The following is a 27,380-nucleotide window of genomic DNA, read 5'->3' on the forward strand; positions in this document are numbered from 1 at the left end:
AGTGACGAAATGTACCAGACTCAGTAATGAAAGATAGAAATCTGGTTTGTGTTGATTCTAACCCCTGTTGTATCCACACAGATACAACCAGTATTTCTTGTTTTTTTTTGTTTTTTTTATTTTATATCACACTGCCATGGTATCTAAGCATACAGTATATTCACTTTATTTAGGTAGCAGTGAATGAACTTGCTTAGCCAAGCTAATTTTCATATACACACCAGTGTATTTACATGCACTTTGACTCCGTGAGTTAACATTAACACCAAGCTAACCAAGAGGAAAAAAAAATGAAATATTTCACACGAATCGATTCAGGAGTCGTTAAAGAGAACCGATTCATTCACGAATCAAACCCTAACCAGCTAGAAGGAGGGGCGGGTACGGGCGAGCGCGCGCCCAGGGGGCGCGTGAATAGTTACAATAATAATGCGCGAGTCGGCTACGTCGGGGCTGCTTCGGTTACAGCTTCGGCACGAGCACGAGCTCGAGCGAAGCCGGATTATCATCACGAGGGGCAGAGAGAGAGTGTGTGTATTCTTAGAGAAAGGAAGCAAGAAAGAAAGAAAGAAAGAGAGAGTGTGAAAGAGAGAGAGAGAGAGAGGAGAGCGCCCCTGTTCATTCTACTCACATAATGTAGACGAGTCCAGGCAGAGAGGACGCCGAGTGATCATTGTGTTTATCGAGGAAAGTATGTTCACAGTGCCGGTGCTACAGCTGAGAAAAGTTCATCTGAGACACAAGACTTCAAGGAGAAAATGGTACAACACCGTCGTCTATGTTAAAAAACTCTGTGTGTGTGTGTGTGTGTGTCTGTCTCTCTGGGTGTGTTTCAATTGTTGGCATCATATCGCGCGTGGTGATTGAGGTTGGGCTTCACACGTATATATATATATATATATATATAATGACCATCAGTTTCCCGCCTGATTGGACTGTTTACTATTTCACACACTGGACAGGGAGAATCCCTAAATGAAGATCGAGCTGATTCTGTTGAATAGTCACTTACTTAAGCTTTAATCATGTAGAATTACCCACTGTGAAGCTTGCTTATTGTGAATTAGAGCAGGTTTCCAAACAAATAAACAAACCAAACCCTTCTAGCAGCCATGGTATGGTTTACAGCCTGGTCAGGGTTCACATGGCAAAGCACACACACACACACACACACACACACACTGTTGAGAAGTAGCTGCTAGTCAGCTTTGATGTGTGTGTGAACGAATCCAGGGATCGTATGTCTCGCATTGTTTTTAGTTATCACAGGCTTCCAGTCAAATATCCTATTACTTTGAAGATACTCTATATTACCTGAGACCCAGGTTGTCTCTCTCACATATTTCATCCCTATACACCTGCTTGATCTTTAGACTCGAGAGTCTAGTTACCATCTTTTGTGTTAAACTGCACACAGGTGACTACCAGCCTATTATATGTCCTATTTACTTGTGAAATATTATTTTTTCTCAGAATTCAGACTTTCGGTTGATTAGTGCAGAATTTTTGACATTTTTCAGTATATAAGTGCATGCTTGAATTGGTATTGTTGTGCATTTAGAGTATGCTTGTGTCATACTACATAATAATGCGGTAATTATACAGTTTATCTGCCTGTGAGATTACACAAGTTCTGAAGCAATACAATCACGTACAGACGGTCATGCACGACTTATTAAAACTGTTCATGTTTCATCTCATGATTGTCACCAAAGCCATGAGACTTGATGTGTGATCACAAGTTCTAAATAAATCAACGTATGATGGTAAGTGTTGGTTTCAGAAGTATTTTATAGTCATAACTGTCTAGAACAGAGAATCCCATGATACACATACACATGAGAAAATGCCTTGATGACAATGGCCTTCACCTCCAGCAAAGCAGACTGGCTTTCAAAGTGCTGATTGCTTTAATTCATTCACAGTGCTAATCGGAACAAAAGTGAAACTTCATCCACCAGGAGAATAGAATACGAATCACTGACTGAGGATGGTGATGAAATTCAGGACTGAAAAAGGGTTATAATCATTGATAGAAGAAGAAGCGCACAATTAAGCCTCGGTCATGCCGTGATCTTTGTGCGCTGAGGGAGGAACAGAGCAGAACCTAATCCACTCTGAGGAATACTATTTGGTCCTGCATGCTCAGAGTCCAGTATAGGATGGTGATTTTACATCTCTAACACATCTGGCCATGAATACTGAGAGTAATATGACCAAACTGCTCTGGACTTGGACATACAGAGTCGTAACAAACAAAAGTGTCCTACAGTAGCCCGCTGGGAATATGATGACTATTTAAGGACCTAAGCGATTTCTAGTCCAATGGAGTGAGGTGAGCTTTTTGGTGAAATAACTGTGCATTTAAGCGTGAAGAATCTAAACTGGTCCGAGATGTAAATGTAAGCAAATGTCTTACTCCTGTGCGGTTCATTAAGCTGTATAGTAATGAAGAGAAAGCACAGAGCCCATCCTATTAGACACTGTGTAATTGAATTGCTTTACCATCACAGCTTGACATCCTCTAATGAAATTCTACACAGGAACCGACTTGGTAATGGCTAGGGTTATGGATTTTTTTTTGGTCCGAACAAATCACCCATAGCCTGTTACATTGATTTATCCCATTCTTATAAGAACATTGTGTCTGCGAGTTGTTATAAAGCAGTATAGTAAACTAATGCTTGATGTTCTCATAGCTGTTCCCATGCAAAGAACATTTCATTCGTTCCATTTGGCAAAATTATTTATAGTGGAGCTGAGCAGTCGAAGGTTATGGGCTATGCTCAACAATAGCAGTTTGGCAGATATTAACTTGCTGATCATCAGCCAATAGCCTTGATCACTCCACCAGCAGTGCCCAGGTCCTGTAGCACAACTATGGTAGAAAGAGATGTTTTATATACAGCTGTTTGTTTGTGGACATCTCACTGTCACGCCCATGTGTGGTTCTTCCTCAAACTGTTGCCATGAAGCTGGAACCACACAACTGTTTATGTCTTTGTATGCTGTAGTATTACCATTTGGAATTAAGAGCCTTAAATGTGTTCCAGCATGACGATGCCCCTGTGCACAAAGCCCCTGGGCTCCATGAAGACATGATGTGTTAAGATTAAGGAGTGAAAGAATTGGAGTGTCCTGCACTCAGCCCTGACTCTGACTCAACACCTTTGCGATGAACTGGAACACCGACTGAACCCCAGACCTCCTCACTCAACAACATCAGTGTCTGATCTCACTAATGCTCTCGTAGCTGAATGATCACTAATCCCCACAGCCATGCTCCAACATCCAGTGGAAAAACCTTCCTAGAAGAGTGAAGGCTGTTCTAGGGTCAAACAGGGGTCATGTCTATAATTATGCCCAACTGGATGCTCAAGAACAAATTGTGGGGTGATGGTCAGGTGTTTTCAAACTTTTGGCCTTATAGGATTAATAGAAGCAAAGTGAAAGTGTGGCATGGTGTATCCTAAGTAAGTGCACCAGTATAGTACTATCAATCCTAGAAAATCCCAAGATGTGGGATGTGTATGTGTGTGTATTTATCCATCCATCCATCCATCCATTGTCTATACTCACTTTATTCCTAATTAGGGTCACTGGGATCTGCTGGAGCCTATCCCAGCAAACATTGGGAGAAAGGTACACTCTGGACAGGTCACCACATATAGACAGACAACCACACACACTCACACTCACTCCTATGGGCAATTTAGAATTACCAATCAACCTAATGTATATGTTTTTGGACTGTGGAGGAAACCGGAGTACCCGGAGTAAACCCACACAGGCACAGGGAGAACATGCAAACTCCACACAGAAACCCCTGCCTGTTCAAACCCGGGATATAAACCCAGGACCTTCTGTGCTGCCCTGTGTGTATTCAGTACTATAAATGAAACAAAGACACATGAGACCTCTGATTATTCTGAAGAAGCAGTTGATGGTTTAAGCCCATCATATTTATTCTTTCAGTCAACAGCTCTGGCCTAGCTATTTGTTTCCAATTCTGAAAATCTGGAAGAAATAGGCTTTCTTAAAATCCCCCTGTTCTATAACCTGACATTTGTCAAACACTCAGTTGATATATTGGATGCCTGTAATGGGCTCCCGAGAGGAACATTGGTCTACAGGTTAACTATGTTTTGATTGTTAACTACGCGTATGTATACACAAGACGTTTCCCGCGGGCTTTTGCCGCATCGCTTGTGCACTATGTGACCACAACTGAATAAACAAACTACCATTGTGTGTCACATCACATTAACACTAACGGTTTTCCTGATACAGGTTATATTCAAGTCTTAAACCTAACAAAAGATCTTTTTACCTTTATTCTGGATTTTCGGGATTAGTAAATCCTGCCACTGTGCATGAAATTGCTGTCTGACTTACAAGACGTACAGAAGCGTTTCGGCTTTGAAATGTCATCCAGTGAATTATCTTCATCTTCCTGATGTATTTGAGATACTCAGCTAAGTATGCGAACAATGCTGCTTGTGTAGCTGCTGCGCACACGCACACGTGTTAAAGTGAAGTGTATTCACACCGTAAGAGTTTGCTATATTAATAGGAAGTAAAGTACAAATCCCAACATAAACAGAAGCACCAGAGTTGTAAGAGATTATAGGATAAGTCTGTTTACGGTTAAGAGAAGAGACCAGTCAGTTTCTTCTCTAAGAACATCTTACAGCTAAACCCTTCGATGAGAAGGGATGACCTTTGTCATGGTCATCTGTGAACTTTTAGATAGTTAGTGAAGAGTGTTCAGCTGTCCTGTGATGTTAGAAGATGTTTCCTGTGTCTTCCTGTGCTGGTGTACATGTACAAGTTTCTTATGGCATCAGGAGAACGTGTGCCCTCACACACTTTATAGGCTAATATAGCTGAAGCTCATATGAAGGCAGTCGTAAACTTTATGCTTTTACGAGCCTAAGGGAGATTTCTCACTCAGGAACCACGAGTACAAATCGACATTCACATTTTGCTGATTTCTCATGACCATGTTTTTTCTCTCTTGTGTCCAAACATGTTAAACATCATCATATCATAATCACTTTCTTACATAATCATGACATATGATTTTTCATAAAATTATTCTGCACTATTTGGTAAGAGCAGTCAGGAGTTTGTAAGTCAGGAGCATGTCACAAAGACAGGAAACATATGTTAACCTGTGCCCTCTGAGATTTATGCCTGATGGGTATTGTGCGGCAGGGGAAATTAGTTAGTGGGTGGGGAGAATTGTGGTAAAAAATATGCAGAATTAAGATCTCTTATTAGAGGAAATCACGCTCAGGAAAGCAACTGCATTCATGAATGTGACAATATTCATGTTTTATATTTAAATATCAGAATTTTCTTGTCTCAAAATTGGTTGGATGTGTATTCAGAACAAAGTTAATGAGGTGAACAGTCATACACACACACACACACACACACACACACACACACTAGTATGTATGGTATGTATGGAATCAGATATACATACTGTTCAGATGGAATTATGATGTCGTCATCCTCTCTCTCTCTCTCTCTCTCTCTCTCTCTCTGTCTCTGATAAAAATTTATGCCATTGCAGGGACACTGTGATGCTCTGAATCTTACCTCACCCATATTTCATGTTTCTAAACCGTGTGTTTGTTGCCAAGTGAAGCACTGGTACTGGCAGTACCTCTTTTTCCCCTCCACCAAGTCAGATTTGTGGGTGTCTGGAGAGGGGCTGCCTTTTTTTGACAGCTCTTTTATTGTTCTCCTACTTGCCCATTGCTCTAGTTTTAATTTACTACTTCATCACCATGGTGAATATGTCTCTATAAGGACCCCTTGCACTGAAATCCCCGAGCACTTGTGTAAAAGTTTTTGAGCAGCAGAGCTGGAAAAGGGCAGCGTGTGTTTGGGGACATTGTGGTCGAGCTGGTCGAGTTGGATTTGTGAGCATGATTCGGTTATGAAGTTCAACTCGGTTCAATTCACACTGGCTGTTTACTAGAATACAAAGCTTTAGTGCTGTGTGTGTGTGTGCTTGTGTGTGTATATATAAATGTAAGAGAGGCAGAAAGTGGTATGATAACAGCGCTTATACTACAGAATGACTGAATTCTCGAATGAGAAGACTAACATGAATGTTATGTAAGCTTACTTCAAGTTAAGTATGCAGCATTTATTTGTCACATATTACTGCACAGTGAAATTCTTTCTTCACATATCCCATCCTTGGAGGTTTGGGGTCAGAGCACAGGGTCAGCCATGATACAGCGCCCCTGGAGCAGGGGGTGGTTTAGTGGTCTTGCTCAAGGACCCAACAGTGGCAGCTTGGTTGTGCTAGAGCTTGAACCCTGATCTTCCGGTCATCGACCCAGAGCCTTAACCACTTGAGTTAACACCGCCATCATTTCAAATGAAATGAAACTGATTGTAACAGAGTTGAAACAAAGCTTTCACGTTGAGTTTATTTACATTTTTAGGGCAGCAGATGAACTTTTTTAGCCATCTTGAAATGTTTTATAGTGTTTGACTTGAAGAGAGGCTGGACTGGAACGACTGGTTATAGCTATAAAATAAGTAACAACAGGAAATAACTTGTCTCGTAGTTGTTCCATAACTTCCATTGTAACTACAAACTGTTTGTATTTATACAGTGTAAAAGTTGGAATTGCATCGTGTGTGTGTGTGTGTGCGTGTGTGTGTGTGTGTGCGTGTGTGTGTGTGTGTGTGTGTGTGTGTGTGTGTGTGTGTGTGTGTGTGTGTGTGTGTGTGCGTGTGTGTGTGTGCGTGTGCGTGTGTGTGTGTGTGTGTGTGTGTGTGTGTGTGTGCGTGTGTGTGTGTGTGTGTGCGTGTGTGTGTGTGTGCGTGTGTGTGTGTGTGTGTGTGTGTGTGTGGCTTGAGGGCAGCACCATAGTTTCCACATTTTCTTCAAAGCCCATGTTTATTGTTTAAACTCAGCTGTGTGTATAATGAGTGTGCAGTGCCATATTGCCCAAGGACCTCTCCTTCTGAGAAAACAGAAAAGTCCAATTATTTAAGTCCAATTGCCAAATGATTCACCTTGGGCTTCTTCACCCTAAACTATAGACCTTAAAATGGTTTTTAATATTTATTCCTTCAGGGAAATGACTTCAGGTGTACAGAATGAGCAGAGTACCGAGTGCAGAGGTTCTGCCTCTAAAAAACCAAGGAGCTGAGAATCCACACGGTAGATTGGCACAAATTATTATCACCTTTTACATTATAGTCTGCAAATCTAGCGTATGAGCGTATCTCTGAAGTCTGATATTTCACCAACAGCCCTGTCTTTATTACTAGTATTTATTAACTCAATAGCAAGTCGTTATTTTTCTTTCAGTTTCAGCACTGTGTATTTCTCTCATTTTTTAAGTCTTATAAAGGACTAATGCCACAGTGCTGTGGTGTGTGAACTCCCCCAACACACACACACACACACAAAGCCACATAAAGACACCAAAGCACAGCAGGATTTCTGCGCAGAATAGGGTTTGTTGAAAGAACAATAAACTTTGAATGTTCAGATAGTGTAAGAACAAATTCTTGAGATCTTTTGTAATTTCCCCCTAAATTGTTTGATAGATAGACAGATAGATAGATAGATAGATAGATAGATAGATAGATAGATAGATAGATAGATAGATAGATAGAAAGATACTTTATTCATCCTAATGGGAAATTAACAACTTGCAGCAGTATCCACAAACACAGGTCATAAGGTAATAAATAAAAAATAAAATAAAACTTTTAAAATAAAAAATATTTTTATTACAAACAAAAACTAAATACTACATTTTTTTTAGGTACATAAGATAATAAGGTAATGTGCAAAAGCAGAAAATAATCTGTGGTATGTTGTGTGATGCCATTACCACCAGAAGCTGATTATTTTTCTGTGTAAAACAATGTTTTTTTCTTCATTTTATACTAAACTAATTTCCCACTATTTACAATTCTTATTATTGTAAAAATAAAATGTATTTTTTTTAACCATTTATAGTTACATTTAATGCCTGTGGGATGAGTTCCTCATGTCCCCCAGTTGTAAATAATTGTTCCTTCACCACTCTCCTTTTTTTGTTTCTCTTCACATTAATAAGACAACAAAAAGCTGAACAAAAAACACATAGTTACAGAGAAACAAAAGACTTTGCCAGTAATTTGTGAGAAATTACAATTTTTCTTCTGTTTTCTTCAGCAAAACATTGACCCTGGAGACTCCTCCCTTAAATGTTTAATAAGTGTCTCTATTGAAAGCTTCACCCCGTCATCAATTACACATTACTGCTTGTAAAATAACAGGATTAAAAATAAAGTTTTGGCTTGGCTCACAGTCTCCACTCTAATTCATGCCAAAGGTGTTCTATCAGGTTGAGGTCAGGACTCTGTGAGGTTCCTCCACACCAAACTCACTCATCCATGTCTTTATGGACCTTGCTTTGTGCACTGGTGTGCAGTCATGTTGGAACAGGAAGGGGTCATCCCCAAACTGTTCCCACAAAGTTGGGAGCATGAACTTGTCTAAAATGTCTTGGTATGATGAAGCATTAAGAGTTCCTTTCACTGGAATTAAGGGACCAAGCCCAACCCCTGAAAAACAACACCTGAATTCAGTGATTTGGAGGGGTGTCCCAAAACTTTTGGCAGTAAAGTGTATGTAGTACACTTGGATAGTGGATTTTTTTAGCACTAACATAAACCTTTATGTATAAGATGTGTTTGTACCATAGTTACCATGGTATGTCTGTCATAATTTGACTATTACTAATCTATTATATGTTACCATAATTACTACAGTATGTGATTGTCTTACCTACAACTGCTCTAGTGATGATAAGAAGCCATAAGAAATTGTTGCAATGTCATGTAATAAGCATTGTTGCCATAATGTACCGTAGTAGTGTAGTGGTCATTGTGTAATAAACATTGGTAAAGTCCCTTCGACGCAGTGATGTAATTTTCACTGAAACAGGAAGTTAGGGTGAGATAAACATATTGAATGGCTTCTTCCCATTTTAAATGGCCAGTAACTTTTAGCTTACCTTGCAGCCCGGGCTAAGTCATATCGGACAGTTAGTTGGGGTGGGACACTTCATATTTAAGTTTGTTTGATTGGACAGAAAAAGTGCAGTATAATGTCATCAGAAATGTTGAGCCATGTTGGTGGTAGAGAGACTATAACTTTTGATTGCATGTATCTTCTAAGTGTAGATTTTGTCTTGGGTTTTGGAGCACACTAGCTTGTAGATCAGCTTAAGGCTAACATTCATAAAAGCCACAACGTTTTGATTTAATGAGGACTTATGGCAAAGCCTGGGATTAGTCAGTTCCATCAGGGATTGTTATTACCAGGTTGTGGAAGTTTTATGCAAGTCTTCTTGATGTCCTAATCACACAGTAGCCTGAGGCTGTAACATCTGCTGTTTTGTGCGTCTTTAGTCAAAAACCCCTCCAAAAAACGTAAACAGTGTGTGCTATCGTACTGGGGATCTGAACCTGTTTGAATTTTAATGCTTTTTTTTTGACGATGCCCTGCACAGTAATTTGAGCCTAGTGAATCTCTGAGGATTATTTTTTTATCAGTCAGTTTTTTCAGTGATAAAAGCATTTATAAGGCACAACTTCAGATGCCGTCTGAAATCTAGCTGTGTGTTTGAAGTTATTGTGTAAAGTCAGTGCTGGTAAAGCCTCCTGAGTGTCACATTAAGCCTAAAGCACTGCTTCGCTCTTTAACACACACACACACACACACACACACACACACCAGCATGGCAATTCTTTTCCAAACGCCACCTCCCCTGCCGTCTGCAAACTTTAATCTGTGCAGGGAAGAAGGGATTAAAACTGAGAAAAGGAGAAAGATGTGTCTTTATAGGCATCTGGGGAGAGAGAGGAGAAGTAGTGCATGGAGAATTAAGTGGAGATTTCATTTAATATTTTATATACACAGGCACAGTGTTACTCTGGCTTTCATTGTGCTTTATTGGCGCTGGCATGTAGGATGTAAATTGGTTTTGTGTTTATGTTTGTTTCCTTTCTGCTAGCATTTGCTTATAGAGCTTTTGCTTGTACAGTGAAAATACATACATGCAAATTAGAGACCAAGATAGCTGATGATCATTCAGTACACAGCCAGGTGAAGCCACTTGGAATCCTGCTTCAATTCTTGTGGCAAAGCATTTCATATGTAAGTATTTTGTTTAGACATTTTATTTCAGCTTTTATATGTACCTTGTGTTTTAGATTATTCTTACAAGGTGACTTTTTCGGTCACAAGCTACAGAATCACATAGTTTACAGTCTGATTGATCATTAGCATTTTCCACAAGCGTCTGGTGGACAAACAACGTCTTAAACTTTAAAAGAGATTCACAGAACTTTTTTGGAACAGGATATTATGCCTGTATAAGTGCTTTATGGCATTACATCTATACAAGTTTATTTGTATCCAGACCACTGAAACATGCAGCTCTTTTAATGCTGTAATTCTCTGCCTACAGACGGTAAAAAACGGAGTTGAAATTTCAGCTCATCGACTTGGCGTAGTCTTCTGAACTACCAGTCCCTTCTCTATTCACAGTGTAAAGCTCGCCTGCTCTACTTTTAAATTAGTTTATAAAAGATTTAGCTTTAGATTTGTTAATATACAGACACTGTACCTGGTTGAATCTGTAACACTGATCATATGAACCTTCTTAAAAGGTACATAGTTATCATCAACATTCAAGTTATCTCTTTATAATGAGTACTAGTGTTAGCTGGCTATAGCGTCCTGCTAAGACTACACTCTAACGTCCTCTGTTGTTTCTGTGCTGCAGTTTCAGTCCAAAACATTGCCTGGATGTTTGACGTACTCTGTAGTAGAAGAGCACCACTAGCCTCTCAGGCCTGTAAACTGTAAAAGTGTGGTTAAAGAAGCTGGTTAGCTTCATGTCCTCTGACCGAGCAAACAAATAACACTTCTTTATGTTTTTTTCCCCCCACTTCGCACGTTAAATGTGTCTGAAATGGGAAATGACGTCATTACAACCTGCAAATTAGCACTTACAAGGCACCAGGAACAGCATTAGCCCTGGTGCAGATGTGTGTGTGTGTATGAGACATTTAAAATGCTGCCTTCTTCTCGGATACTATTGCAGCCTATTGCATTATTCAACAAACACTTTAGTAAACCAATCTGGATTAAGAGCGTCTGCATATAAGTAAATGTTTCTCGGTATATGCTTTTACTCTCTAAGAGGTTAAACTGTTCATATCCTTTAACTTTGCTGTGACAGCCAGTGTAACGGGAGAATGTGTGTATTTGTGAATGAGAGTTAGTCTGGTTTTCTTTGAGGACAGTTTCATAATTGTTGTACACAGTAATTAAGGTTTAACATGTAAATCCCTGATAACTAAAAACTTTCGTTGTTTTCTTTTTATCAACGCTGGCAGATCTCTCACAAACTGCAGTAAATCCAGGTTAAGAATTCAGGATTTATTGCTGCTGTCAGTGACATTTTATGTACTTCATTTTAGCACAATGCAAACCGCATTCCTGAATCATCACATATTCGTCTCAAACAACCTTTAACCTTTGAACTATACTCAACCATTGTTTTAGTGCAGATATTTACACCAACCAGGCATAGCATTAAGACAACTTTAATAATATTGTGTTGGTTCCCTTTTTGCTGCCAAAACAGCCCTGACCCATCCTGCACTGTGTATTCTGACCCCTTTCTATCAGAACCAGCATTAACTTCTTCAGCAATTTGAGCAGCAGTAGCTCGTCTGTTGGATCGGATCACACGGGCCAGCCTTCGCTCCCCATGTGTATCAGTGAGCCTTGACCACCCATGACCCTGTTGCCGGTTCACCACTGTTCCTTCCTTGGACCACTTTTGATAGATACTGACCACTGCAGACTGGGAACACCCCACAAGAGCTGCAGTTTTGGAGATGCTCTGATCCAGTCGTCTAGCCATCACAATTTGTCCCTTGTCAAATCCTTACGCTTGACCATTTTTCCTGCTTCTAACACATCAACTTTGAGGACAAAATGTTGACTTGGTGCCTAATATATCCCACCCACTAACAGGCGCCATGATGAGGAGATCATCAGTGATATTCCCTTCACCTCTCACTGCTCATAATGTTATGGCTGATCCGTGTACGTTGTTGTTGTTGTTGCATAGCAGAATATTCACCTGTTCCACATTTTGCAGTGTTACATCCTAGAACTGAGAATTTAATTAGGGTTTTCATCTCATGAATCTACAGAAAATAACCAGTAATATTGAAGTGAAGGAAAAATCAGTTCAGTTTGCAAAGTATTGTACAAAAAAAAAAAAAAGCTGTGAAAGCATAAATAGTCACCATTGTTGGTCTGAAACGCCTGAATTAGTTCTAGTGCAGCCGGTTTGAGTGACTTCCTCAGAAGTCAAATAATTACTTCACAGTTAGTGGCATTTCAACATAAATTTTTGAAAGGCCTCACAGTTTTTTAGCAAACGTACCTAAATGTATTATAGCATTATATAGATCAAGGAGCTATCAGAAGACCCCGGGAAAAACATTTGGAGTATATAAATGGTCATTTATTTTTTTAAAATACCCTAAGGAAAGATCCACAGCTCAGATAGGAGAAACTTTTTATGTGGAAACTATAACTTAAAAAGTTGGGATTTATGAAATAGTATAGAAGTTGGTATTCAGCCTCCTGGTGGTCTAGCAGCAGGATCCTGTGCTCTCATTGTGTCAGGAACAGCTGGACAGTTCCCTGCCGGGCCTGGGGAGGGCGCTGGCAGGTGAACACTGGAAGCCTGCTTCTTTGTGTGTCTTTCGTGTTAAGCCTTTCCTATTGTTCTAGTCCTGATTGTGTCACCTGTATCCCATTAGCCCTAATGCCTACCCCTATAAATAGGGATCCTTGTGTTTGTGTCCTTGTCCATGATTGTTACCTCCACCATGGTTTCTGTCTGGTTTCTGTTTGTTAAGTTCCATGCCCAAGTTAAGATCTAGGTTTTGTTCTCGTTTTGTTTTGTAAACCATGCCATGTCTTGTGTAACATTTGTTTCCCTATGTCGTGTCTTAATGTAATAAAAGCAGCGCTTCGCTGCGAATCCTGCGAATGGGTCTCATTCCACCGTGTGCTGGCGTGTGCACACACACCACGGGCGTCCGGGTTCGAGCCCCGCATAGGGCGAGGTTCCCGGACGTTACACGTTGCAGCGTTGTTAACTCACACTGTCGGCCGAAGGCTGGCTAAAATGGGTGGGTTGTGTCAGAAAGGGCATCAGGTGTAAAACCTGTGCCAAATGATCTGCTGTGGCGACCCTGAACAGGGAAGAGCCGAAAGAACAACATTAAAGACTTGTTTGCGAATAAAATGTTTTTAAAATGAAAACAAAACACATTTTGGCCTTGGCACCAAGCTCTACATTTGGTGTTAACCCAACATTGCTCCTCAGCCTGAGAGCTGTCTCTGTAATGAAGCATGGCAGCATCACATTGAGAGTTACCCTAGACCCATGTGGGTTTCTTCTGGGTTCCTCTCAAAACATACCAGTAGGTTGACTGTCAGCTTTAAATTGCTGCTGTGTGTGAATGACTGTGTGCACCTGATGTCTGAACTTTGCCCAAAATGTATAGTAAGTGATACAAAATGCAGAACTCTAGTACAAGGTTATTTGTTAAAAGTTGTAAAGATCACTAAGATCAGGAAGGACAGCTGGAGAATCTGACCAGATGGTGTTGATGTTGAGACAGATGTGCAGTCACAAGCCAGCTGTACCAATATTAAACATATGGCAGCAAGGACATGCAGTTCAGCTGGAGGTTCGCATATGAGCTGTGTGACTTGGTGGACAGTCTGGCTAGATAAGACCTGGAGTGTTTGACAAACAGGAATGTAAGTTTTATCTTCAGACAGACGTCTCTGAAGGTTTGCTCGTCCAATTGTTTGAACTACTCTGCTGTTTGGGTCCGTAACGTCTGATAAAATATCAAAACGTACATACTTTCCACCCACTGAAGACATTTCTATGTAGAATTTCCTCCATAATTATAGAGTACTGCTGTGAGGCAGGAGATGATTCAGTAGCAGGTTCGACAGAAAGCCTTTTTCTCCAGGATATGAGTGTCACCTTTCAGCTGAACTAATATCGCTTCCTGTTTAATGCAATTCATTCAATTGTTTTTCTATACGCAGAGATGAGGCCGAGGTCGTCGTCTCTGTTTGACCCGAGAGGAATTGCACTCCAGTTTGAATACCTGAAACATATCAATGAAGCATTGATTTTGTTGCAGGAAATCTGAATCAGTTCAGCTGAACCAAAACCTCCACCTGTGATTGTAAAGTCTTAAAAGAAATATGCTCCTAGTCTTTTTCTTTAACGCGTGTAGACCTGTTTATGAACTTCCTGCTTTGTGTCATAAAGAATTATGTTGTATTATGTATTATGCGAACCACACACTGATCTGATATCTGATCTGTCATTCACATGCTGCTCTGGTCACTGCAGTACACGGCTGACAGAGTGGACAACGTTCACATGGGGTTTTTTTTTTTTTGAAGGCACAGTTGCATGACAACCTTTGTGCCAGTGTGAGGACAGGTGCATTATTAATATTATTAATCTCTCTCTCACTCTCTCTCTCTCTCTCTCTCTCTCTCTCTCTCTCACTCTCTCTCATTTTATCTGCTAGGCATTTGGTAGTAATCCTGATTTTCCATCTCTTTCCGTCTCTCTCTCTCTCCCTCTCTCTTTCTCTTTCTGTGTCTGTCTGTCTCTCTCTCTCTTTCTCTTTCTGTCTGTCTGTCTGTTTCTCTTTCTGTGTCTGTCTGTCTGTCTCTCTCTCTCTCTTTCTCTGTCTGTCTGTCTGTCTGTCTCTCTCTCTCTCTCTCTCTCTCTGTCTTTCTGTCTGTCTGTCTGTCTGTCTGTCTGTCTCTCTCTCTCTGTCTGTCTCTCTCTCTCTCTCTCACACACACACACACACACCTGCACCATGTTTGTTTCTAATGGAGTCAGAGTCATTTTCTGTGGATTTTCACACATTGAGCTGTAATGTGGAAACTTTTTGTCCTTTTGCGCTCCTCCTCTCACGTTCTGGTGCAAAGCCACATAAACCACGATTCAAATGGTTACAAGAACAGCTGTCTGTGTATCTCAGTCCCTCAGTGTGGCATTATGTGGGTAGGATTTCTGCTCTGATTGTCTCATTAGTAAGTCACCATAGGGACTAGCTATTTATTTATTTATTTATTTATTTATTTATTTATTTATTTAATGTTTCAACTTTTCAACTCCACTTCAAAACATTATGCTTGATGAAAAAGTTATTTCCTGAAACTTCTTGTTGCTAATGGCTTCCTGTTAATTATCTAGTGAAATATTTAGTTTAATTAGTTGAATTAATTCTGATTCTGAGTTACAGCCATTATCATGCAGCTCGGTTCACCTCTTTTCTTTTTTTCCCCCCTCTCTCTAATTATTCATTCTGTCTGTTCTCCAGACTGCTAGACAACATACACTTTTACCTTACTTTCTTGCCTTCACAGGCTCTTGCTCTCTCTTTTTCCAAAAAAGTGAACATCTGTGTATATGTGAGCAATCTGTGTAAGGCAAGTGACCTGCTTCCGAGAACGCCAGCTCTTACCATGCCTACATAGCAATCACATCTGAGAAACGCTTTCTGGACACACTTTCTTGGTATTAATAAAAGGCTGCGTCCTTGTTGTTCCTTAGGGGGAGATCAGAGTGTTTTGGTGCTGGCTACCATGGCAACTGTTAAATTTTCGTTAATAGTGAACATACAAAGGTCTCTTACAGAGTCGCCTTTTACAATGCAATCGAGAGAGAGAGAGAGAGAGAGAGAGAGAGAGATGTGAGCTGTGCACACTGGGCCATGAGAATGGATGAGTGCTTCCTGGTCAGAGAATGAGAGTGTGTGTGTGTGTGTGTGTGTGTGGTAGGTGATAGAAATGTTAGTGAATGTATTATGACTTTAATGAAACCCAGACCCTGCCTCTTTATCAAATCAGCTTTAGTAAAATGTCTCCCTAGGTATATCATTGCTTGTTTATTTAAGAGCTTGGGCTTAAGTTGACGTCACACACACACACACACACACGCGTGCCAGATCTTTAAAACCAGACTATGCCAAAAGCAATTTGGACTCTGGATAATGCCCCCCCCCCTTTATCTATTTGATTATTATGAATATAAATTAAATCAGTAATATAATTTAGAGAGCTGTGTATCCTCAAGCTCAGAGTCAATGTTTTGACAGGGGATTGGTTTTACAAAGAGTCACGATGTGCTCTGGCACTCATTGCGCATTTATATACCAGTATCATACACACTCTGCTTCAGAACAGGCCCTTGGGCAGGTACCTTAACCTGTCTGAGTTGAACGAGGTTGTGCTCACATGCACACACACACACACACACACACACACAGGCAGGGTTTCTGGCTTGGGTAAGACTTTCAGAGTTGCAAATATGTTGATTACGTCTATAAAAGGTACTGTGTTTTTAGCTGAAGGCACCTGAGGAGTTTGCAAAGAGGGTGCTTATGTGCCACATTGAAGTATATTTTGAAATATTAAAAATTAAACATCAATAATTAGATAATAGTGTGATTAGCTGAGGTATTTAATTAAGCTTGGTCACACTGAAGGATCGTTATTGCTCTAGCTAAATATAAATAGCTTCAGTAGTTAAAGTTAGATAACTTTTTTCCTAGTTAGCTACCAAAATGTCGCACAAGGCGCTGCTAAGATGCTGTTATTAAACATGACTCGCATAATCTAAATATCTAGCTTGATTTTTTTGGCTGGATCTCTAGGGGTCCTTTTGAGACATCAAGACAGACTGCCTCAAGTAAAAGTCCACTTTAGTAAACTCAAGGTCGTGAGCTGAAATTCCAGGACTACCAGAGTGTAATTTTTAAGTAATCTTGCCAAGAAGAGCTGACTTGAGCATTCTTACATCTCACTGCTTTCAAGCTGATTAGTCTTGCAAGCCTACCCTTCAATGTTAGAGTCTTTTACTAATCACACCAAATATTTTGACCATAAACATAGCCAAGAACTGCTTACAGAGACAAAAGTAGAAAAGATGACCGTCATGGCAGATGACTAACCGAGTCTAACCTTTCCCCGTAGCCTGTCAGTAACTTTTTACAGTCTAGTGACCTTATCGTGCTCCAAATTGCACCAGAGGTCATAGCGTCCTGTTCAAAACCAGCGCACAGATGTGCTGGAAGCCAATCAGATTGCAACCTTCAACCTCCAGAATAGTGTTCAAAACATATCAGAGGGTCTGTGTACAGTGGGCGGAGCATCTGGGGTCGAGAGTAATTATTTTCTATCTGTCTGTCTGTGTCTGCAGTCGGAGCGAGCGGCTGAGGGGATCATTCAGCCGGGCATGATGCAGCGGGGTGGTTCAGACTTATGTCTGGAGTTGGAGGCTGACGCGACTGTTCGAGATGGAACGCGTCCTCGGCTGGGTCTGGACAGCCTGCAGCAGAAGATCCTGAAGGTGACGGAACAGCTGCGTATCGAACAGGCCTTGAGGGACGAGAACGTGGCAGAGTACCTGAAGCTCATTGATACCGCAGACAAGCAGCAAAGCAGTCGCATCAAGCATGTGTTTGAGAAGAAGAACCAGAAGTCTGCGCAGACCATCGCACAGCTGCAACGAAAGCTCGAGCAGTACCACCGAAAGATCAAGGAATGTGACATGGCCGCCTTGGCCAACGGAACCAAACAGACACAGACGCCTGGTAAAGATGTTAAAGAAGCTAAAGATGCATCCAGGGACAGCCTAAAGGACTGCGCCAAGGAGGCAGGGGCCAGAATTGCAAGTGGCCGAAATCAACAGTTGGACAAGGTGAAGACTGTGGGTCCAGGAGTCTCACTCTCGCCACCGTTCTTCTTCAACAAGTCACGAGGCTTCGCCAGCCTCATCCGCAACAAATTCGGCAGCGCCGACAACATCGCACACCTGAAGAGCACAATGGAGACGGGAGGCGGGCTGAGAGCCGAGGGGGCAGGGCGAGCACTGAGCGGCAGCGCCACGCTAACGAGCAAGCCGAAGTATCCGAGCGACGACGAGTGCTCGACAGGCACGTCGGCATCAGCAGAGAGCAGTGGGCACGGCGGGCAGGCTGAGGGCGGACAGGTGGAGAGTGTGAGCAGACTGAACGATGCTCTGGACGAGGTGAGGGAGCTCCGAGAGGCACAAGGTCACCTCACCGAGGACATCGAAAGCCTGAGGAACCAGGCCAAACGTAATTACGGCTTCATCTCTCAGATGTTGCAGGAAGAGCGCTACAGGTACACAAACCATGACGGATGTTAGAATGACATTCACTGGTGGAAAAATCAACAGCACTGAAATTCTTAAAATCCCATGAGTTTTCCAGAACAATCAGGTTACATAAGCATTTGTTTGATGTAGGAAAAGCTGTACTTTGTATTTTTTCAAAAGTTAATCATGTACCAGTTCAATTAATCATAAAAACGAGCAAAATAAATGTTTAAAAGTTATATTAGATATGTGAAATTTCTGTGAAAGATTCATTTATTTAATTTCTTTTTTATCTGGATAAATCTGAACTGACCCTCCCACACTCTTTAAACACACACAGAAAACACTCCAAGACACGCCAAGAACTGGGATGCTGGAGAATTCTGCTTCCCTTTCCCCAACTGCACGCATAGCCAGCAGCCAATCACAACCGTGATTAAATGAATGGGGCATTCTGATTGGCCAGACTCGTTCCTCCAGCCGTACTGTATTTTGATTTTCAGTATCCCCGCACCACGCTTTCCTAAACAACGCTGTACAGTATTTGATATATTATTAACATTTTACTTTATTTTAATGGATATTTATATTTTGTAATTAATTATTATATTTTTATTAATAAATTACCTTATTTCAACATAAAAACAATTCACTACAAGGTTTGCAGATACCCGATATACTGGGAAAATCCACCAAAAACATTAGTTATGTTCCAAATAAAAATCCACGTTACACCCGAACCGCGATATAGAGGGGGATTACTGTATTACCTTATTTTCAGTCTTCCTGCTGGACACTATCTTCATATTTTCATTTTTCATGTCTCACACACTCACACACCCCACATGTTTGCGTGTCTCCTCCGGTAGGTGTGAGCGGCTGGAGGATCAGCTGAATGACCTGACTGAGCTGCATCAAAACGAGACCACTAACCTGAAGCAGGAGCTGGCCAGCATCGAGGAGAAAGTAGCTTATCAGGCCTACGAGCGAGCCCGTGACATGCAGGTACACACCCCACACACAGCAGTCTGTCTCAATATAATATGCATCCTGGCAACTACAGTGACAACTACAGTGGAAAAATAATGATGACTGTTGGTTCAGGCAGAAACAAACCTTTGCTGTATAACTCTGTTAACATTAGTGCAGCTTTTTAAACCAGATGCGACCAGCAGAAAGTCGCACTGCAGTAGTCACACATGCTCTAAGCTATGCTTTGTTGAGTAATGCCCTGCATGTGGCTGTTCCTAGAACCCTATTCAGTGTACACTCACTCATCCACACTGGTGACTAATCACCTCTTGACCTCAGTATCATAAGATTCTGTATGACATTTTGGTCAAAAACTTAACTGCATGAAAAACTAAATTGCATGAACTTCACTCCAGGAGGTACTTTATTCTTCTGTGGTTTCATTTCAGGGTAATATTTCAGGGGGGAAAATCTCATTGATCCTCAGTCCTCATCCAGGATTAACAGGGTGAGGGTTAGTGTAGACAGCTGTGGTCATTTATAGCTGTGGACAGTCAGTAAAAGACGTCTTTGTACTCAGACAGAACAAGTTTATAATGAAACGGTTTGACATATCTATTTTAGAAACCACTGTATTTGATTATGACTATTGAAAATAAAGAAAAAGAAATAAATTCAGTTAGAAAAAAGCATATATGATCAATCTGTAATAGGCTCACAACAACTTTCTCTGCTGAGTTTATTAGGATTTATTATTTATTTATAAAAGATGGCTTAATTATGTCAGAGAAAACTTTAACGTGGAGAACCTTTTGAGCTGTTAGTCAGCGTTGTGTTGGCTTGAATGTCAAATATTTGTCGTCACACATCTCAGAACTTTCATCAATAAAAAACCTTGACATTAAGGTTAAAGCTTGTGTATAGTCAAGAACTGAATTCAGTATGTAATGCTCCGGCTCAACAGAAATGTACATACTTCACAGAATAAAAACTAGAAAAATTCCTGCGTCTATGGCTCAGGAATTAAAACCAGCCCATGGTATGCTAATAAAAATGTGACTGCAGTTCCACAGTCTGTAAATTGTTCCTTTTGGAAACATGCCTGTGTTCAGCTCAGCAGGCCCGTGGCATTAGGAGATGCTCTTTGGTGTTTGTTTACCAACGGACTGCTCATTCTTTATTTTCCCTCTTTGTGTTTCCAGTCAAATGTTCTGCCTCACTGACTCAATGTGCCTCACAGTATCCGCCTTTCTATCTCTCTCACACTCATTAGCTGCAAATGTACTTCACTTTCGCCATGTGTACGTGCACACACACACACACGCACGCGCACACACACACACACACACACAGCAGTTGGCACTGAGCACAGAACTCAACTTAAGTAGATCAAGTGAAGTGAAGCAGTAATGCACAGCAGCGTTAAACAGACTTATGAGCTCTGTATCTCTTTAAAACTGTCTGCTGTCTGTCTGTGTGATTTAATGTATAATAAGGGCTTTTAGATCATAACAAAGATATTTACACATCTAGAAAATCCAGAAGAGTGGTATTGGAAACATTTGTTTAATGTGTAGTCAGTTCTGGACACAGTATCACATGGTGTGTTCCTGCCCCATGTTGGAATCCCACACTTTCTGTCTTTCTCTCATTTGTCTGTCTGACATTTTCTCTTCGTGTCTTCTCCCGTCTCTGTAGGAGGCATTAGAGGCGTGTCAGACGAGGCTCAGTAAGTTGGAGTTGCAGCAGCAGCAGCAACAGTTGGTGCAGCTGGAGAGCACCGATGCCAAAGTGCTCCTTGGAAAGTGCATCAACATCATGCTGGCCATCGCCACGGTGATCCTGGTGTGCGTCTCTACAGCGGCCAAGTTCACTGCGCCGCTACTACGCAGCCGGTTGCACGTGCTCGCGACTTTGGCATGCATGTGTTTACTTGCACTCGGTTGGAGCCACTGGGAGCATGTTCAGTGTGTGGTGGAGCAGATTCTTCTGACAAGATGAAGGAGGCTACGTGTGTGTGTGTGTGTGAATGTGTGTGTGTTTTCAGACTGTGACTTGGGACACTGGAACACGGGTCAGGAGGAACTATTTGGATCTTGTGTCTTTTGTGTGTGTGTGTGTGTGTATGTGTGTGTTTATCTGCTCCAGGACTCTGCAGGAGGTGTTTCCATCTCAGTAATTGTACTGTATTGTTCACTCTGGTTCATGCAACATGCAAATGTGCAGGAATTCACAGAAATCCAAGGGAACCTGCTTTATAATGAGGTTAATATCCTTCCCGTTGACCACAATATGCAGTTCACAGTAGAAATGATTGGTTGTGTTCCAATGTTTACTTTTACTTTGGCAGAATTTCTATACTGTTCAATGTGAAGTGGGTAGAGCTAACCTGAGATAAGGGTTAGATAAGCTTTACTCTCACCAATGACAAGCAGTCTAGGGAGAGAAAGCAAAATGTAGCAAGCGGCATCTACTGTGTTGAATGTGTGATGGAGTAGGGTGTTGGGTTGACGTCCAGATCCTGAACAAAGATGTGTAATAAGCATGTATGTTCTAAGAATACAGGATAAGGTCATACTCACTCTGACAGCTGTCTTAACAGCAAGTTAAACTGGTGTCTGAGCAGCACTTACATTTGTGTGGAATTTGTAATATTAAAGCTTAATTTGTTAAGCTTTTCAAGTTCGACGTCATAAAAGATATCCTTTGTTTTATTAATATTTTAACACTATTCCATAGGAATTGAATAGTCAGGATACGGTTATGGTGCATTGAGGGATTTTTGTTTATTTAAGTAAATCACTCCTGGTGGTCGAATCCTTCAAACTCTGTCAGTGATCAAGTTTTGAACTGTTATAAAGACCTGGTGTAAATATGTCCACCCGCACCTCGTGTGCTGACAGCGTTTGTTTCTTTCTGGACCGCTTTTCCTTTAGAGCAGGAATAAACCAAAGCTCAGCATGCACCAGCTCTCATAAATGCAGTGTGCTCCACTTCAACTGTGCAGACTGTGCAACTGTACTGTATGTGTGTGTGTGTGTGTGTGTTTAAGCCTAGAATTAAACAGTGGAAAGCTGAGCTGTATAATAGAATAGAATGAAATGTAGGTCTTTTTAAACGAAGGTTTTAAGGACTATTTTTATACCTCTGTTCTCCAGAATCTGTTCTGATGAGTCTGTGAATACACTGATTACTGTCTCACATGGTGTTTGTGTGTTTATCGCCTTCTATCTATAAAAAGGTTTTACTGTCATGTTAAACATAGCTTCTTTCAGGTTTCTAGGACAAAAACAAAACTTTGATTATGTTTTATTATACATTTTCTGTGATGAACGACTGATTACAATCTATCTAACCTCAGACCACCTTAGTCGGCTGGAGAACACTTCATTAGGGTTGAAGCCATAATAAGCAATAATTCAGAAAGAAAACAGAAAAAGACACCATTTCTTTCTTGAATATGACACTGGAGCTACCAGGCTAGCTAACAGGTAATTATCCAAGTAATTATTTCACCATGTCTAATTCTTCAGTAGTCACACAGTCATGCTGATGTGATTTACTGTAGCCTATAGTAACATAATGTGCTATTTCTGATCATAACTGCCTTCATCCAGCTTCACACTGAATTCTCATATGGTTAGTCCTCATTCTGGATAATAAGGGAAGTTATATTGTTGTTTACACAACCTCAGTTACATAAGTAACCAGTGATCTGTTTTATTTATACCGACCAAATGCCAGAGGTGGTGAGAGAGGTGGCACTGTCACTAGACACGAAGCAGTGAAGATTTAGAACCTCTAAACACTGTGTCTTATCACTGTAGGAACTGGACATCCATGACGTTCACCAGCCATTCAGCCCAGGGAATGTCTGAACCCGGAAACTGCATCCTTGAGGTGATTAACGCCGCTGCAGTGAACACATAACTGCTACAACTTCAGTTTCAGAGACCCAAAGTTGGCTGCATGAGCAAAGGTCTTGCCACATAGCTCAGTTTACCACTTATACTAGGAAAAAGAGGCTTGGCGCAGTGAGCAGTGTGTGGTATAATGAGTGGAAAACCACCATAGTCAGAGGATCTGCCAAATGTTGATGAATGTGAACTATTCTGAGCAGATAATACACATGACCCACACATGACCTGGTGGAGAATGAATGAAGGCAAACACAACTTGCAGTGTTGCAATATAGAGGAATTTAGCAGACTTGATGTAGAATACTAGGAGGAAATAATGCAGAGAAAGAACTTGATCCATTTTGGATAATGAACAAGGTCATACTAAATATCAAAAGCACAGTAAGTGAAAGACTAGCAATGCTAAACGAAACAATAGTGGGAAAAGTTTGTATTGTTTCATTCACAAGTCAAACAAACAACCAGAAAATCCTTCATCAGAGTCACAAATGGTGTTTTGTTGTTCAGTAGCCATATTGCTAAACCAGAATGACTTTTTCCCTTAACATCTTTCGCTATAACATGGACACTTGGGCCATGGCTCCAAAAAAAAAAACATTTAGAATTGACTTTCACTGCTGTTGTAAAAGGTTGTTTGAGATAATCATGGTTTAAGCAACAAACTGTTGAGACTCCATTTGGAGAAAAACAACAAAAAGTGTGATTTTTCCCCCCTCACAATTTAGATGAAGGTGCTGAGCTCAGAATCAGCAGCTGTGTTAGCTGAGTTACCTCAGTGTTTCCTAGTCTCTCTGTATGAAATAAGACTTTGCACTTATTTAGTCGTTTTTGGGGCTTCTTTGTCATGATTGTTGCACAAAATGTCAAAGTGTTCCCCAGTCAGAAACATTTGCTGAGGAGGTATGGTGGCTTAGTGGTTAGCACATTTGCCTTACGCCTCCAGCGTCCTGGGTACAAGTCTTGCTCCCACTCACTGTGTGTGTGTGGACTTTGCTCGCCATACTTGGTGGATTTCCTCCCACAGTCCAAAGACATGTTTCTAGGCTGATTGGAGTCGCTAAAGTGAATGAGTGTGTGTCCTGTGATGGGTTGGCACTCCATCCAGGGTGTATCCTGCCTTGATGCCTGATGAAGCTCTCTGCTGACCCCTTGTGCTCGTTGAGATAAACGCACTCAGACATGAAGAACACACTGGGTTGCCTGTCTAAATCACTGAGAAGAAATCAAAGTTAGTGCTAGATTTGCAGTTTGTACTTCTGCTTCATTGCCATTAGGGGTTTTTGCCTGTAAAGCAATCTATGCTAAACAAAACGGTAATGGTTGCTATATTCAATTCTGTAGTGTTTTTTTTAGCTCACAAATATCAAAACATAACAAAACCTTGATCCAAGTTGTAATGGAAAATCTAACTTCAAATGAGTATCCAATTAAATAAGCTCAACGACAACTAATGGTGATGTCTTGGAAGAAACTATACTTGCGATGCCATAAGCTTGCAAACTGGCTGGGATTTAAAGGAGAAAAGGAAGAAGGAGGAGGTTTTGAGCTTCTCGATTATTATTTTTTTTTTAGATGCTTAAGAAATAAAACTTCTGGCATGTATCCCGTTGCATGTAAACAACACATATTGCCAACAAAAGACAGATCCTTATAAATCCAATTATAATTTCTGTTTTAATAGTAAGGACAGTAAAAATTCAGACAAGCTCATCTTTAAAATCTGTTCCAGTGGTCATATTTTGTTTTCCTGAAGATTTTGTAAATATTGGAGACATTTATTTGTAAAAATGTCAGTTATCAGTTGCACACACAGTTATAAAGCAGGAGACAGTCAGCTGGTGTGGGTGTGATACAGCAGGAAACTGTAGTTAAAGCTACTACACTGTTTGTTTCTCTTTTATAGTCTACTGCTGAATGCACATTTGAAGTATTTCACCTTGTAGAGACATTTTCTGAATACAAAAAAACATAAACATTTGGACTCACATGCCTGTAAAATATAATTCTAGATATAGAACATATAAAATTACACAATTTTTCAGTGCCCTTTGAAGTACTGGACTATTTGTTAGACATTGTTAATGTATTAAATGGTGGGCAGTTAGTAGCTTGTGTGGGTCATCTATGTAAGAATGTATTTAGTTTTTCTAAAAACAAATGTTTTATATATTTACGTCATTTGGCAGCTTTGTTTTGGGCGCATACATGTAAAAAAATAATACTATTAAAATTAAGTGCTATGGTTAAGCCAATAATGGGAAAAAAAAACCTACACTGATTTTGCACCATGACAAATTACTACATTACCCAAATATTAAAATGTTTATCGACTTGCTATTATATATAACTGTTGGGAATTTCTCCCTTCTCTGGTAAAAATGTTAAATATTTCAGCTTTAATTACTATAGCTTATATTCACAATTGTGAATAAATCAGATAATGATTGCCAAAATGCTCAGCAATCAAATGTGCCAAATATATCAGGGATGAAAATAACAATAAAATGGATTTGGTAAAAGGCACAGGAAATAAAAAACAATTTTCTTATAAATGAACACCAAAGTGAATTGATTTCATTAATATTTTTAAATGAACCATGTCTGATGTTCATCATTCGTACCACAAAATAACTGCTGATTATTTGTCCTTTTCGGTTTGTCTACAGTGTCTTGCAAAATTATTCAGACCCCTGACCCCTTCTCTCATATTACTGAATTACAAATGGTACACTTAAATTACATTCTGTTTGATATTTTTATTCTTAAAGACCGAAACAAAATCATTTATTGTATGGTGACATTTATGTCGAGAAATATTTTTATACAAAAAAAAGAAAAAGAAATTGCTTGCATATGTTTTCAACACAGTAGTATTTAGTAGAGTCACCTTTTGCTGCAATAACAGCTTTAAGTCTTTGCTCTCTCTTTGTGTTGGAGCGATTTTGGCCCATTCTTCTTGGCAGATTTTTTAGAATCGTGCCACAGAGTCTCAATGGGATTGAGATCAGGACTTTTACTGGGCCATTGTAGGACATGCCTTTCCAATGTTGCTGTGGCCTTGTGCTTGGGATCATTGTCCTGCTGAAAGCTTTATTTTTTGGTCACAGACTAAAACAGGTTCTTTTGTGTTTTTTCCCCCCTATATTTTGCTCCATCCATTCTTCCTGCAATTCTAACAAAATGCCCCAATCCCTGCTGATGAGAAGCATTGGCACTGCATGGTGCTACCACCACCATGCTTCATTATACAGATGCTGCTTCTTGAGGCGTGGGAAGTTCTAAGTATGAAATTTGTAATTCAGTATCAGTGTAATTTAATGTCAATGAGAGAATTGTTCAGGGGTCTGAATATTTTTGCAAGGCACTGTATATAAACTATATTGCCAAACGTTTTGGGACGGCTACCTTTACATGCAGATGAATGTAATATGGAGTTGGCCCGCCCTTTACAGCTATAACAGCTTCAGCTCTTCTGGGAAGGCTTTCCACAAGGTTTAGTAGTGTGTTTATGGGAATTTTTGACCATATAGTGGCTTAGCAGACGGGGAAGAGTGCTTTTGTGTGTGTGTGTGTGTGTGTGTGTGTGTGTTTGTGTGTCGGCACCACAGCAGCTGTTTCTCCCAGAATCTCAGTCGCGTCATGCAGAAAACTGCAAAGCTTGTCATCAGAGTCATTACTAACTTAAGTTTAATGTTACTGTCAAAACAACATATAGGTCATTTTTAGAGAGGGCAGGGGTGTGGTTAAAGTAATTCAGTGTTAGAAGGAATATAACGTGGTGTTTATAAATGAATGACTTTTGGGAGAGTTTCTACTGACAGATGCTGTAAACTGTGACTCTCTGACTGAGCGTCTGTAGCATGGCCTCTGCTTCTTTCTCCAGCTCCTCCACCTCCTGTGCTTTCTCCACCAGAGTCTTCTGATTCACGGAGAATAACCGCTCCAGCTCTGCGGGAAAAAAGAGGCAGAGGAAATACACTACAGTGGTGAATCTTTGGTCTGATATGGAATCAGTTCGATTCACAATCCATTTCATTTGATTCAATAACATTTATGTATTCAATACAATACACTTCGATTGAACTTCTTAGATTGAAATATTAGAACATATTAAAAGTATTTTTGCTCATGGAGATTAATAATGTTATCATTTCTGACTATAACCTTCACTGAGACTCACTATAAG

At 40.4% G+C, this 27,380-nt stretch overlaps 2 protein-coding genes and 1 long non-coding RNA gene across 4 annotated transcripts in view; 1 reads left to right on the forward strand and 2 right to left on the reverse strand.

Annotated features, from left to right (window-relative positions):
• Positions 1-771, reverse strand: part of LOC131369819 (uncharacterized) — a 28,138-nt gene extending 27,367 nt beyond the window's left edge. For both annotated transcript variants that reach the window (XR_009207335.1, XR_009207336.1), the window contains exon 1: positions 632-771. This is a non-coding gene — a long non-coding RNA (uncharacterized LOC131369819). The remainder of the gene's footprint in view (positions 1-631) is intronic.
• tmcc3 (transmembrane and coiled-coil domain family 3) lies at positions 618-26,037 on the forward strand. Its single transcript, XM_058416677.1, has 4 exons — positions 618-761; positions 17,382-18,328; positions 19,172-19,307; positions 20,973-26,037. The coding sequence occupies exons 1-4, from the start codon at positions 759-761 to the stop codon at positions 21,273-21,275; spliced, it is 1,389 nt and encodes a 462-aa protein (XP_058272660.1). The 5' UTR covers positions 618-758; the 3' UTR covers positions 21,276-26,037.
• The window catches only part of lamb1b (laminin, beta 1b), a 32,678-nt gene continuing 30,147 nt past the window's right edge, over positions 24,850-27,380 (reverse strand). The window contains exon 33 of the mRNA XM_058416667.1: positions 24,850-27,142. Coding sequence (XP_058272650.1) covers positions 27,006-27,142 — 137 coding nt within the window. The 3' untranslated portion in view covers positions 24,850-27,005. The remainder of the gene's footprint in view (positions 27,143-27,380) is intronic.

This window comes from Hemibagrus wyckioides, linkage group LG19 (assembly GCF_019097595.1).
Source record: "Hemibagrus wyckioides isolate EC202008001 linkage group LG19, SWU_Hwy_1.0, whole genome shotgun sequence".
Classification (NCBI taxonomy): Eukaryota; Metazoa; Chordata; class Actinopteri; order Siluriformes; family Bagridae; genus Hemibagrus; species Hemibagrus wyckioides.

Bases quoted from the DNA above. Each gene is read 5' to 3' on its own strand.
- tmcc3 (XM_058416677.1), top strand. The intron at 18,329-19,171 runs GTACACAAACCA...CTCCTCCGGTAG, and splicing joins TTGCAGGAAGAGCGCTACAG to GTGTGAGCGGCTGGAGGATC. The intron at 19,308-20,972 runs GTACACACCCCA...CCGTCTCTGTAG, and splicing joins AGCGAGCCCGTGACATGCAG to GAGGCATTAGAGGCGTGTCA.